Source organism: Lissotriton helveticus, chromosome 12 (assembly GCF_964261635.1).
Source record: "Lissotriton helveticus chromosome 12, aLisHel1.1, whole genome shotgun sequence".
In the NCBI taxonomy this organism is placed as follows: domain Eukaryota; kingdom Metazoa; phylum Chordata; class Amphibia; order Caudata; family Salamandridae; genus Lissotriton; species Lissotriton helveticus.
Window position 1 is genome coordinate 762,861,774 of NC_136073.1, and position 13,695 is coordinate 762,875,468.

General features: G+C 44.1%; 1 protein-coding gene across 1 annotated transcript; it reads right to left on the minus strand.

Annotated features, from left to right (window-relative positions):
• Window positions 1-11,193: 11,193 nt before the first annotated feature.
• LOC144798128 (uncharacterized) lies at window positions 11,194-13,674 on the minus strand (the record flags this gene model as incomplete). Its single annotated transcript, XM_078668884.1, has 1 exon — window positions 11,194-13,674. A coding segment is annotated over one exon (1,176 nt), but the record flags the coding sequence as incomplete, so codon positions are not given.
• Window positions 13,675-13,695: the final 21 nt, after the last annotated feature.

Below are 13,695 nucleotides of genomic sequence, written 5' to 3' on the forward strand. Positions count from 1 at the left end.
GTGTACTTGCTTGTTTGCTTGCAAGTTCATAAAGATTCTGGGTTTCTCTTATTTCTTTGAGAAGTGTGTATCTGGGCTTCTGGTGTAAGGTCATGTTCTTCATTTATGTTTGCTGTATTATAAATTGTAAAATGTGTAGGGCTTTTAACTAAACGTGCTAGTTACTGATTTTTGTTAGGTTATGAGGAATTGGTCAGCCTAGCACTTGCTTACAGAAACGCAGAAGTAGGTTTTCCTATGGGTTTGTGTCCCACCCTGTAGGGTCTTGGTATAGTGAATGGCCCCAGCATGTTCAATCATAGAGAAGAACCGGTCTGATAACTCAGTTGAAAAGCAGTGTTGGTTTGTCTTCATGATGCAGAAGGATGTATAGGTTTTTTCTTGGAGGCCTTCCATTTCTTGGGTGAACTTTCTAAAGGAGCAGAATGTTAAGTCTTTCTTGGTCTGCTTGGTTATGTGTCTGTTTTTGTCCAAAACTATTTATGGTTGTTTTTAATTTTAGATTTTTCTGCATGGTCATGATTTTGGTCTATACTTTGAGACCATATTGGTTTCAATAGTTAGAAGGGTTTGCTTTAGACATTATTTGATTTCTGTTTGGTGAATTTGAGCACAACATGTGTCAGGCTGTAATACACCACATCACATTCAGGTGCTAGCTTTAAGGGAAAGAATAAGGGCAAATAAATGTACAATCGGATAGTGGCAGAAGCTCGCCCCTGATGGTAGTGGGCGCCGGCTTCATACTAATGCAGGAAGTGATGCCATGTGATGTTACCGGAGCTATAAAGGGCTCACCCACCCCTGTTCCCACCATCGAGACAATGCTGGTTTCCCATTTATTTATTCCATGCCGCCAAAGCAGCAGAACGAATGTGACATCAGATTGGAGAACCTAGTGCAGCAACATAATAATTGGAATTTTATTACAGTGTCCTATAACCATCCTGCAGAAAATAGAGGAGTGGGCTGGATGGGTGAGGAATCTGCAGATAGAATAATCATTATTATTTCCGAAGGTAGGCAATCTTCCCTTTTGATGGATACTTCTACCTGCAGATTAGACCCCTCTTGAATAGCTTCCCAATCAATATCAGCACAAGAATAAAAGGCCTGATTGGTGGCTATACTAGGAAGCCCTATAGCACAGATCCTCAAAATGCCCATCTTCACCTCTGAGTCCAGGCAGTAGGGCCTGGCAAAGGTGTGAAGCGATATCCATGTGAACGATCTGCAGATGTCAGCTATAAGGATTCCCATATCCAAGGCAGATTTTGAGGCCTCTGCTTCTTGGAGTGAGCCGTAATATCCTCCGGCGCTCCTTCTGGGCCATTGCATGCCATGTCTTAATACAAGGAGGACCCATCTAGACAAGGTCTTTTACTGCACCACTTTCTCCTTTCTGTTGCCAGCACACCCAATCAAGAGTTGCTCATCCACAGGGAATTACTTTGTGAAGATGTAAAAACTGACCGCCTATGAAGCCTCTTCTCCTCTTTTCTAGTATAAGGTGGGGGGGAAAGGAAGGGAGTGTGAGCAGTTGATTCAGACAGAAGGTGGCCACCACCTTAGAAAGGAGAGCAGCTCTAGTTCTGAGCACAAGCTTGTAGGGAAAAAAAAGTAAAAGAGTGCTCAGTGCATGTAACTCAATAACTTGTCAGGCAGATCTAATTACAACAGGAAAAGCAGTCTTAAGAATCAAGAGAGGTAAGGAACAACTATCTAAGGGCTCAAACAGAGTTACCATTAAACTAATTATTACAAGTTTAGGTCCCACAGAAGCATAACAAAAGAAGTGGGAGGGAACCTCAAACACATCTTTGATCTGAAAAAGGACAACTGGTCTGGGAGGCAGAGGAAGGTCGACCAGGCCATCCGATAATCCCTTTGCTGTACCCATGGCAGACACTTCTTGGGCCAATGAGAGACTTTGAGATGCCAGATGATCACTCTTTTAAGAGGTCGGTCTCGTGGTCTGCATACCAAGTGACAAATGTACACCAGCTCCAGAAGTAGACAGATTTATTAGAAGATCTAAGGGCAGATAAGATGACATCTACCACTTATTCAGGCAGATGAAAAACTGTTAAATGTCCCCACTGAATCTCTACAGATGAAGACTCTAGTTATTCTGATGGAGGACCTGAACCTCCGATTGGGAAAGTAAGTCTACCCTCAGAGGCAGACGGAGCGGGGGACAAAGGGAGAAGTGCAGAAGGTCTGCACCTACCACATCCTTCTCAACCAATTTGGAGTCTATGGTTTGCACATACCAGCCCCTTCTGAGTCAATATAGAGCTACTAAAATAATTTGGCCCTGTTCTTGGCTGGTCTTCCTCAGGACTCTAGAAATCAAATGTATGGGACTGAATGCTCAACGAAAAGAAAAGTTCCACTTCAACTGAAAGGCATCCCCAAAGCTCCTTGTGTCAGATACTGAAGGGCACTGACCTTTGGGCAATGAGATTTGAAGCCAGTGGCAAAGAGATCCCCATGGGGCACTTCAAACTGATTGAAGATGCTCTACACAACCTCCAGGTGGATATGCCACTCCTCATGGTTAGCAAGATGACGCCTATTCAGATCATCAGCCCTGGTGTTCATAGAGCCGTCTAGATGATTTGCCACCATCCAGATTCCTTGTTGGTGCACCCATGATCAGACCCTCAGTGCCTCATGACATAAGTTGAGACCCCACTACCCTTGATTGTTGATATACCACATCACTGTGATATTGCCTTTCCACCTCTGGACTGACTAACCATGAAAGGAAGCGAGGAATGCCTTGAGCACTCGGCGAATCACACTCTATTTGAGCAGATTGATGTGTAAGTTCTGCTCTGCTGGAAACCGGAGGCTTCAGATCTTCTTTTACTCAGATTAGCTTCTCACCCAACAGTGGAGGAATCAGTCAGTACGGTGGTCATTGCTGGAGGAGGGTGGAAGGACTTTCCCACTGGACAGGTTCTCCTCCATACCATACCCAGAAATCTCTACTGCAGTGTCCCTGAAGACCACTAAGGAGTCCTTCAGATCTCTCTTGGGTTGGAACCACTGCCTGAGGAAGCACCCCTGGGGGCACACATGTGCCAGTGGACAGGTTTCACCAGGAAGATACAAGATGCCAGAAAACTGACAGGAGTAGAATACACAGGACTGAAGCAAAATCACCTTCCTGAAAGTGTAGGAACATAGCATGGAGGTATTGTATCCTCTGTGTAGGTGGACATTTTCTCATCAAGGTGGTGTTCATAACTGCCCCTATAAACAGGAGGCACTGGGAGGGCTCCAGGTGAGATTTGGGCACATTGATGGAAAAGTTCAGGTCGTACAGCAGGGAAGCTGCCTATGCATATGCAACCTCATCATCTCTGGAGTCCTGGCTTTCAGGAGCTAGGCTTCCAGGTAAGGGAAACTGGAATTCACAACCTCCTGAGATAGGCAACCACCACTGCCATCACCTTTGTAAAAAACCATGGTGCCAACATCAGGCTAACGGGAAAAGCTAAATTGATAGTGCTTTGTGCCCACCACAAATCGCTACTACTTCCTGTGGGACTTCACAATTCTTATGTGGATATATGTGTCCTGTGAGTGAACCGTCCAGTGTCCCAGTTCCAGCATCACAATTAACTGACCTAGGAGCAGCATGTTGAACTTCCCCTTTCGAATGAAAAGGTTCAAGACCCCGAGGTCTAGAATCTGAAGAAGGCTGCCATCCTTCTTTTGCTGGAAGGGTAGCGAGTTCCCCTTTCCCATAATCTGTAGGATTCAATTGTCCAAGTTGTGGCCTTCCAGGTCTGTGGAAAAGAAGACACCCAACCTCCCGCCGATCTTGAAGACTCTTTATCGATTAACCTTTCTGGGAAAGGTGCTCTGAAAGAAACTATGTTAACTAATAGAGTGGACAAATGTTTGTCTCGGGTGGCAAGAACATGCTCCGGTAGAGCTTCGTTGAAAATTAGAGATTCTGCAGAATGGGAATTAGGCTGCAGCACCTCTGTCGTTGCTGACTAGAAGCATGAAGGTTGCTATGAAGGTTGCGATGGCCCCATGAGAAGAACAGCCAGCGAGGGTCCTCAGGGAAACCGGAAAGGACCCCTTGGGCACAGAGGAGCTCCAGAGGGGATGATAGCTGCCCTTAATAATTCAAATCTGCCATTTAGGTTTGGTGCTAGATTTGAACCACGCATCAGAAAGTTGGGGTGGGATTATCCACTAGTTGCTGGAGGTTGCCGTTGCACAGGGAACTCGGCTTGCACCAATGGTGCCAGCCCTGAAGGAGCCTGAATTTCGAACAGCTCAGGCTCTGAAGAGGAGCCTGAGGGGAGAGGAGAACCTCTTGAAGACTTGTATGTCTTTATCTTCCCACTACTGAGTCTTTTTCTTGTGGCGGTAGGACTTCAAAGTCGATGACCCTAGTGGCCGCAACCTAGATCTAGATAGAGGTTGTGACTTGTCCCTGCCCTGCTTGTAATACATTACCCGTGCCATAACAAGTTTGGCTTCCCTTTCCTTAATGGCTTTTCTATGTGCATACTTTGACATAACTCACAGGCCTGAGAATTATGACCCGATCTATACACCAGAGGCAATCTTCATGGGGTGGTTGACCAACATTTGACCCCCACAGTCTTTACACAGCTTGACTCCTGACCATTTGTTTGGGGGGACATTACTGTGTGGCACTGGGAATTGTTTCTTGAGCGAAAACCCTCTGAACGGTTCCGGACTGCGTCGAAGGTGCATAAAAAGAAACTGATGTCATCCCGGTGTTGGTGCTTTATGGATCCTGTGACATTATGCAGCATCACTTCCAATGGTGCTATGCAGCCGGCATCCCCTACCATCGGGGGTGAGCTACAGGAGAAGGATATTCAAGCGGTGAGGAATTTGTAGGTAGAAATAGCCATCCGAATGGGCAAAATTTCTGTCACGACACAACTTACGTTATGACTGAATAAAAAGAGGATGTTTCTTGGAGCATAGTGCTATAGTGGTAATATAACACAAAATATGTTTGCAAGATACACAAGTGCAAATCCATTGACCCTCTTGTAATTCAAACTGAAGATTTTGAATGTTGTTTGTAGTAACCTGGGTTGTTATGATTTATGCTGTGCCAGTGGACAACTGTACTACCAAGCTGTAACCAACCTTAATAAATCCACCTGAAATACTACTACCAGTCTGTACTAAGTTACTACATTGTTGTGTGCTGCAGATGAAGCCAAAGGAAACACTATCAAATGCTGGAAATAGGGTTATGATGGGAAAGGCTAAAAACCATATGGAAGGCTGAATTCTGAACAGCAGGTAAATGTGTCAGTTGGTAGTTTGCAAGGCCAGTGCTGAACCATCTAGGCAGATTTGCCATGGAGGCAGTTTTATTTTCTTTAGATGACAGAGACCAACAAATAAGACCTCAGTCTTTGAAGCTTTCAGTTTGAAGCCCTTGACACCTAGGCATTCAGCCACAATTTCCAAGATCTCCAACACTTTGGTGAAACTCTGTCTGGCAGCACTAACAAGAAGCTAAGTGCACACACCATCTGCATAGGAAGGAACACATGGTGAAATCTCTGTCTAGTATGTGAGACAAGAAGTAAATGTAATCCATGTAAAATACCTGTTGAAGATAGAAGGCACGCATCATTGACGCTCCCAGTAGTATTTGGCCATTGTGGATTCTTCTAGAGTGATACTTGAAGGTGAATTCCTTTTAGGGTGACTCCAAGTAATTTACAGGGTCGGACTGGGGCAGAAAATAGGCGGCGGCACAAAAAGTGGTCCTTTTGAGTGAATAAGAAAGTTAAAGAATTGGTTCATGTTTGGAAATTGGGGCCGCTTTGAACTTGTAAAATCACGCTGTATAAGTGTTTTGTGAAGTATGGGAGACGGCATGGATTTGAGCTTGCTGCAGGCAATGCTTGTTTCAATAGCAGGGAAATCAACAGTAAAAACTAGCTCAGAAGACCATAAAGCAGGCCCACAAACAGCTAGAAACCGACAGATACACACTGGCCGGTCAGATCATCCCACCGGGCAATGCCTGATTGCCTTAGAGGCCAGTCCAACCCAGGTAATTTGTATACATTTTTAATAGAGTTGTGCTGGATGCACTGCCTGTCTCTTGTTTTGTGCAATCGCATTTGATTTTTGTCAATGATGCACTGCCGGATCATTTCATTGAATATGGCACAGCACATGTAATGTAAATGTAATGTAATGTATGTATACTTGTAAAGCGCACTGTTACTTCGTTACGTGGCGTCCTGGCGCTGTATACCGCTGGGGAACCCGTCCTGGCTTTCCCTGTGAGAGGGCACCCCCAAGGCGGGAATTGAACCCTGGTCCCGGGCCGACCTCTGCTTCAGGGTCTGCCGCTTCTAACCAGTGAGCCACACTTCTCCACACATGTTCCCCCAGTCACTAATTATACAGATGCCCCTGTATTAGGGACTAGAAGTCACCATATCACACATTAGTTTGATAAAAGTGCAGGCTCCATAACATTGACATGAGTCCAATGCCATATTGAATGATTTTGCTGTTGCTGATTACAGGGTGGGGATGCTGTATTTTACCGCTTATATCTGTATCGGTCTCTGTTCTGGGTGATTTGTCTAGGTGAATGCTATCAGTTGTAGGCCTGGGCAGAGTTCACGGAGTTCCGCTATACGGAACTCGCAAAGTAACAAAAAAAACTGCCGCACAATGCCGAGTTCCGCAAGCGGAGGAGTTCGCTAGGTCTCGCTGATTTTTACCTCCTGGTTTTTGTCCTGTGCTGTAAAATCAGCATTAACGGCATCATGTGCAGGTGCAAGAGGGTGACTTCTTTCTGCTGCTCGAGTAGATGTTCTACGCAAGCAGCAGCAGCTTCCTCAAAGCGAAAAGAACATTTCTCAAAGTGAGCGGAGCGAACCTCCGCGACCGCCCGTGTTGAGAAATCTTGCCGGGAGGTGGTCTAGAGTAAGAGTTACCTTGCTCACGCTTACCACCTTAACTTTGGCGAGCGCGAGCGAGGGAAAAACTTCACTTCGCTTTGCGGAGTGGAGTTTTTTTGAACTCCGTGCGCTGCACGGAGTTAGGGGTGGGGAATAACTCCGCAAACTCCGTGAACCGAGCGGAGTTCACCGCCCAGTCCTAATCAGTTGTTGGAATTATTAATTGACGTGAAGTGGCTGGATGAACTTGAAAGTTGTTTTTAACTGACTTTTCAGGTTCATAAAAAGTATCCACGAAGTCCTTTTTGTCTGAGCTAAGTTGTTCTTTTTTGTTGAGTTCTTAGAGATTTTATGTCGTTTTCACGTTATCATGTATCCCAAAAGGCTTTCATCGAGAGGTTTGCTTCGTCCTAGTGAGTCTTTTTTTCTTTCTCCTGAATTGCTCGGATCTATTTAAGGTGTTGGGATATTCAGTTCTTGTGGTTGCATTTACTGTTTGTCTGTGTTTTTAATTATTCAGCTTCTGTAGTTCTGTGTTGAGATGTTTACATAGCCAGAAAAAAGATGTATACCTTCTCCTCTGGGTGGTTGCTTTGCCTTTAGCTCCGAGCTAGAAGCTTTCTTAAGATTATTTATGACATCTGTCGAGCTTTCTTACTCGTGTCTGCATTCCGCCTGAATGTCTTTATCTTGGACCCCGTTTCGAGATGGCTGGATTTATTTTGGGGGTGTTACCTAAGCCGGAATAACATATTCTGGCAATATAACTAGATTTTCAGCCAGCCATTCAGGGTATTTGTCCCTGGAATGGGGACTAGGCATGTGCACCCATGAATACTGGTTCCTGTTACAGATGGTTAGGCCCGGTTTCTATGGTAAATTCGCTGAGATTTACCACTTACTTTAAGCGGGTAATTTATATTTACCTAAAGGTTCAGCAGAATGCCTTTCCTCCACTCAGAAGACCTGCTCAGAGGTGTTATTTCTCTTATGGAACATCTTTTCAACCTATTTTTTTTATATGTTACCATTATACATAAAACAGACAAATGACTTCTTAAATAGAATTTATGATATACTTTGGGAGGATGGTTATTTGATGGACAGACGCTTTACACTTATATTTATCATGAACTAGGGTTGAAAGCAATTAACAGTTTTTTGAAGATAAGGCCAGCAAATGTCTTAAATTAGTTGAGATGACTGCTCTAAGCAGGTGGTAAATTTGAGCGGAGCTTTGTGGAGTTGGGGGGTGGGGGTGTGGGGGGTGGAAGCCGGTGGAAGATGGTGTCTGAGGGCAAGGTAGGTCCCTGTGCGACCGAACATGGCATGCTCTCCTCTTGGTGTTTGAGGCGCTTGAATGGGGGGGGCCGGACTGTGCCAATATCTGCATCCCGGCCTCACCACTAGCTAATTCACCTGGTGCAGGTCTGCACCTAGTAAAATTGGACCTGGTGCTCCTGCAGCCTTTTTTCCAGGAGGCAGGAACACCGAGACATGTAATCAGATGGAGCGGCATCTCACCCCACCTTCCAGAATACAACTCCCCATGTCTCGTAATGGCACCCTAAAATGAGGCCAGCTGCCTCTGTCTCCACATCTTTAAAGGTTTGTACCCAGTTGTCTCTGGCATAGTACTTAGGATGGTTGGATTGCGCTCGAAGAGGTGTGTTTGTGTGTTTGCTGTGAAAGCGTTAATGATGTTTGTTGGTATGGCAGGGATTCAATAGTATATCACTCTAGTTTTGAACGGGGCGTGAATTGTCTCGTTGACTGTATTTTTGTTCTTCCATTGAGAATCTACAGCCCCTACCTAGGCTTAGCATCTGTGCAGCAACTTTTTTCAATGGTTGTCTTTTCTGTAGACTGTTTGTTGGTTGATTGGTAGTGTTTAGTTACAACTGCTGTTCTCTAGAGTTTCTTTATGTAGTTAATTTCTACACCTGTTCCTGCATTAATGTCTCTGCATATAATCATTTAAGCAATAGCTTGGGAGAAGGGAGTTCTCCTCCTCCATGGTGTATAAAGAGTCTTTGTTGTAGTCGAGGGATGTGGCTGGTGGTAAGCATAGTGCCCAGATTGAAATGTCTGCCTGTTGTATTCTCTTGGTAGTTTAATCTGAATTTTCACCACTTATTGCCAAGCGGCTGTGACTTACTCAAATCCCTGGACGACCTTCTCAAAAGCATTAGTTGTTCTTTTTGGTCTATTTTTACCATATCTCAGACTGTTCTTTAGCTGTTTGACATTGTCATATGTTTCACACTTTAATGAAGCATTGCATGCAAGCTCATGGCAAGTGCAGTGTTTCTAGTTGGGGAGAAGGAAATATTTCAGAAAGCACCTGGCTCTGTTGAAGCCCTTGTGTTACATGAGTTCTTGCACTGTGCTTGAATTATTGATTTAGTTAAAGGATTTTGTGAAGAGAATATGAAGGTAGATTTGATGATACCTCACTGGCTGGATTGTAGCGTCACACATTTGCGAGACTTTTCCATGGATGTTGTGCCTGTTCTGTGGTAGTCTATAACTCCATGGCTAAGACCTTGGAGGTAATATCTGTGAAGCAGGGCGGCATGCAAAAACTAAAATTAATAGAGGAATCAATGTGGTGGTTTCTACTTTGACTCCAAGCCTGATGCCTCAAAATAAAATAAGAGGGTGTTCCTTTTTTAAACAAAAAACAAATGTCCCTGATGCAGTGGAGGTTTTCTACCATCGTGTGGGGAACTTTATTTCATTATCCTTTAAGACCTGGTGACTTTATGGCAATCCTGTGCAGGAGAAAAGAGTGTCCGAAGCTGTGACCTAACCAGAGCACCATCTCCGATGGTATAGTGTCGGATGACCTGTGGCAGATGTGCTGCTGAAAGATCTCTTTCACCACAGAGCCAGTTGAGGACTAGCCGTTGAACATCAAGCAGATCTCAGTTTCTAAATAAGATGATAAAACCAAAAGTTGGGCGGATGGAACGTCAACCAATTTTTGATGCACGCCTCCTTCCGGCCTATCTCTTATCGACCCTACTGTTTTTACTATGTATCTGCTTCTTCCTACTGACAATGGTTTTCAGTTGACCCTTAAGAAACAATAACCTATTCGATAATTTCTTTTGTTCAATTTAAATTGGTCTTTCCCTTGTTTGTTATGGATTCAAACTCTGTGATCATCTGCTGCATGTCATTTACTAACCAGTGAAATAACAATCTTACCACAATTGTTTATGCCAACAAAAAAGGTAAGTGTCACACTCGAATCAGTGTAAAAGATTTACAATTTACTGTGTAATCCAAATTATTTTTTAAAAACTGCTAGTGTTGTATAAAGCCTTTTTATCTGGGGGCACATTTTCTCAAAGTAAGTTGAACGTGTGCATCTTTCTACTGTAGATCAAAGTGTTTGCATCTGTGCCTTTTTAAAATAATTGATTTCAATCAGACAAAAAGCATGTTTTCCCTTGATCCCAACTGGGCAGATAAGAACATTTACCAAATACTGACAAATTAATTATTCAATCAAATGATTATCATGCCTGAAACTCAAATAATAACTACTGAGCAGATCATATGTTAAATTCAATTATGAATCTGTAATCATTCAGTTCGGTATGTATTTTGTATTAGACCAAATTTTCAAAAATGCGGTTGAGATGAACAACTTGCTTATAGAAAAGCGGGTTCACTGTGGATCTGGCGTTGTACAACTAGCGTAATGATGTTTGAAGATGGCAGCAAGAAGTTAACCCTTCACATTAACCCAAATCCAGCCCTCCCTTCCTAGTTAACCACAGATCCAGGCCCGCGTAAGTGCTGGTTGGCTGGAGATGGCAGTGTTGTGGACCACACCAGACTAGATTGGCGTGCGATGCTACACCTGAGACAAAATCCACGTGGTGTCTGCAACAGGGCACTTGTTTTTGTGTGTGTTAAGTAGCTGTCTAGGTTTCAGCTTATGGTAAATTTAGATCTGGAAAAATCTTCTGCAAGAACAATATAGTATGAAATGCTGCTGAATCGTTAAGTGCCAAATAGTTTTCAAACTATTAGTTACGCATTTAATCACAATGTTCACATATCTGTGTACTATATGGTGTGTGTGTTTAATCTCCTCTATTATGTGCTGCGTGTAATCTAGTACACTTCTCATTTTTGTAAAAACTCTGACTTTTTCAGTCAACATATCTTTAAAATAGAATTTACTTTAACAAATCATATGTGAGGAAATCATTACATAACTGAAGCATCGTTTCATGAAGTGTATTGAAATACCATTTTTTATTGATTTATGTTGTACATATGTCATTGAAGGAACATAAATTCAGGCCACGTGATGAAATAAACATTTGAGTACATTGGAGGATATTGCAAAGGGGAGAGACGTATTTCCTCTCTAGGGAAACTAAATGACACATTTTTAGATTAGCTTGATGTCAGTAAAGCTTGTGTTCATTCCACTTCTGCAGCTCGTCTGGGGGTGGCGAAGTAGATGTATCTAGGGGTGGTGTAATAGATGTTTCTGGGGGGCTGTGATAGATGTTTCTAGGGGTGGTGTAATAGATGTTTCTGGGGGTGGGGTAATAGATGTGTCTGGGGGTGGGGTAATAGATGTGTCTGGGGGTGCTGTGATAGAGGTGTCTACAGTGATGTAATAGATGTATCTGGGGTGCTGTGATAGATGTTTCTTGGGGGTGCTGTGATAGATGTTTCTGGGGTGGTGTAATAGATGTGTCTGGGGGTGCTGTGATAGATGCTTCTTGGGGTGCCGCGATAGATGCTTCTTGGGGGTGCCGCGATAGATGTGTCTGGGGTGGTGTAATAGATGTGTCTGGGGGTGCTGTGATAGATGTGTCTGGAGTTGGTGTGATAGATGTGCCTGTAGGTGCTGTGATAGATGTGTCTGGGGGTGGTGTAACAGTCATTTTTTTGGGTGGTGTAATAGATGTTTCTGGGGGTGGTGTAATAGATGTTTCTGGCGGTGGTGTAACAGTTGTTTCTGGGAGCAGTGGAATAGATGTATCTGAGGGTGGTGTAATAGATGTTTCTGGTGGTGGTGTAACAGTTGTTTCTGGGAGCAGTGGAATAGATGTATCTGGGGCGGTGAAATAGATATGTCTGGGGTGCTGTGATAGATTTGTCTGGGGTGGTGTAATAGATGTGTCTGGGGGTGGTGTAATGGATGTTTCTGGATGTGGTGTGATAGATGTTTCTGGGGGTGGTGTAATAGATGTTTCTGACGGTGGTGTAACAGTTGTTTCTGGGGGCGGTGAAATAGATGTATCTGGGGTGGTGTAATAGATGTTTCTCAGGGTGCTATAGTAGATGTTTCTTGGGGGTGCTGTGATAGATGTGTCTGGGAGTGGTGTAATAGATGTTTCTAGGGGTGCTGTGATAGATGTTTCTGGGGGTGGTATAGTAGATGTTTCTTGGGGGTGCTGTGATAGATGTGTCTGGGGTGGTGTAACAGTTGTTTCTGGGGTGGTGTAATAGATGTTTCTGGGGGTTGGGATGATAGATGTTTCTGGGGTTGGTGTAATAGATTTGTCTGGGTGTGTTATAATAGATGTTTCTTGGGGGTGCAGTGATATATGTATCTGGGGGTGGTGTAATAGATGTTTCTAGGGGTCGTGTAATAGATGTTTCTGGGGGGCTGTGATAAATGTGCCTGGGGTGGTGTGATAGATCTTCTTGAGGGTGGTGTGCTAGAGCTTTCTAGGGGTGGTGTAATAGATGTTTCTGTAGGGGGGGGGGCTGTGATAGATGTGTCTGGGGTGCTGTGATAGATGTTTCTAGAGGTGGTGTGAGAGATGTTTCTGGGGTGGTGTAACAGTTGTTTCTGGGAGCAGTGGAATAGATGTATCTGAGGGTGGTGTAATAGAAGTTTCTGGTGGTGGTGTAACAGTTGTTTCTGGGAGCAGTGGAATAGATGTATCTGAGGGTGGTGTAATAGATGTTTCTGGTGGTGGTGTAACAGTTGTTTCTGGGAGCAGTGGAATAGATGTATCTGGGGCGGTGTAATAGATATTTCTGGAGGTGGTGTGAGAGATGTTTCTGGGGTGGTGTAACAGTTGTTTCTGGGGTGGTGTAATAGATGTATCTGAGGGTGGTGTAATAGATATTTCTGGGGCGGTGAAATAGATGTGTCTAAGGGTGGTGTAATAGATGTTTCTGGGGGTTTGGGTAATAGATGTTTCTGGGGGTGGTGCAATAGATGAGTCTGGGGGGTATAATAGATGTTTCTTGGGGGTGCTGTGATAGATGTTTCTGGGGGTGGTGTAATAGATGTGTCTGGGGGTGGTGTAATAGATGTGTCTGGGGGTGCTGTGATAGATGTTTCTGGGGGTGGTGTGAGATATGTTTCTGGGGGGGGGTAGGTGTAACAGGTGTTCCTGGGGTAGTGTAATATATGTATCTGAGGGTGGTGTAATAGATGTTTCTGGAGGTGGGGTAAGAGATGTATCTTGGGGTGATGTAATAGATGTTTCTCGGGGTGCTGTGATAGATGTGTCTGGGGCTGGTGTGATAGATGTGTCTGGGGCTGGTGTGATAGATGTGTCTGGGGGTGCTGTGATAATTGTTTCTGGGGGTGGTGTGATAGAAGTTTCTGGGGGGTGGTGTAACAGTTGTTCAGTTGTGTAATAGATGTATCTGAGGGTGGTGTAATAGATGTATCTGGGGGTGGGGTAATAGATGTATCTTGGGGTGGTGTAATAGATGTTTCTGGGGTGGTTTAATAGATGTGTCTGGGGGT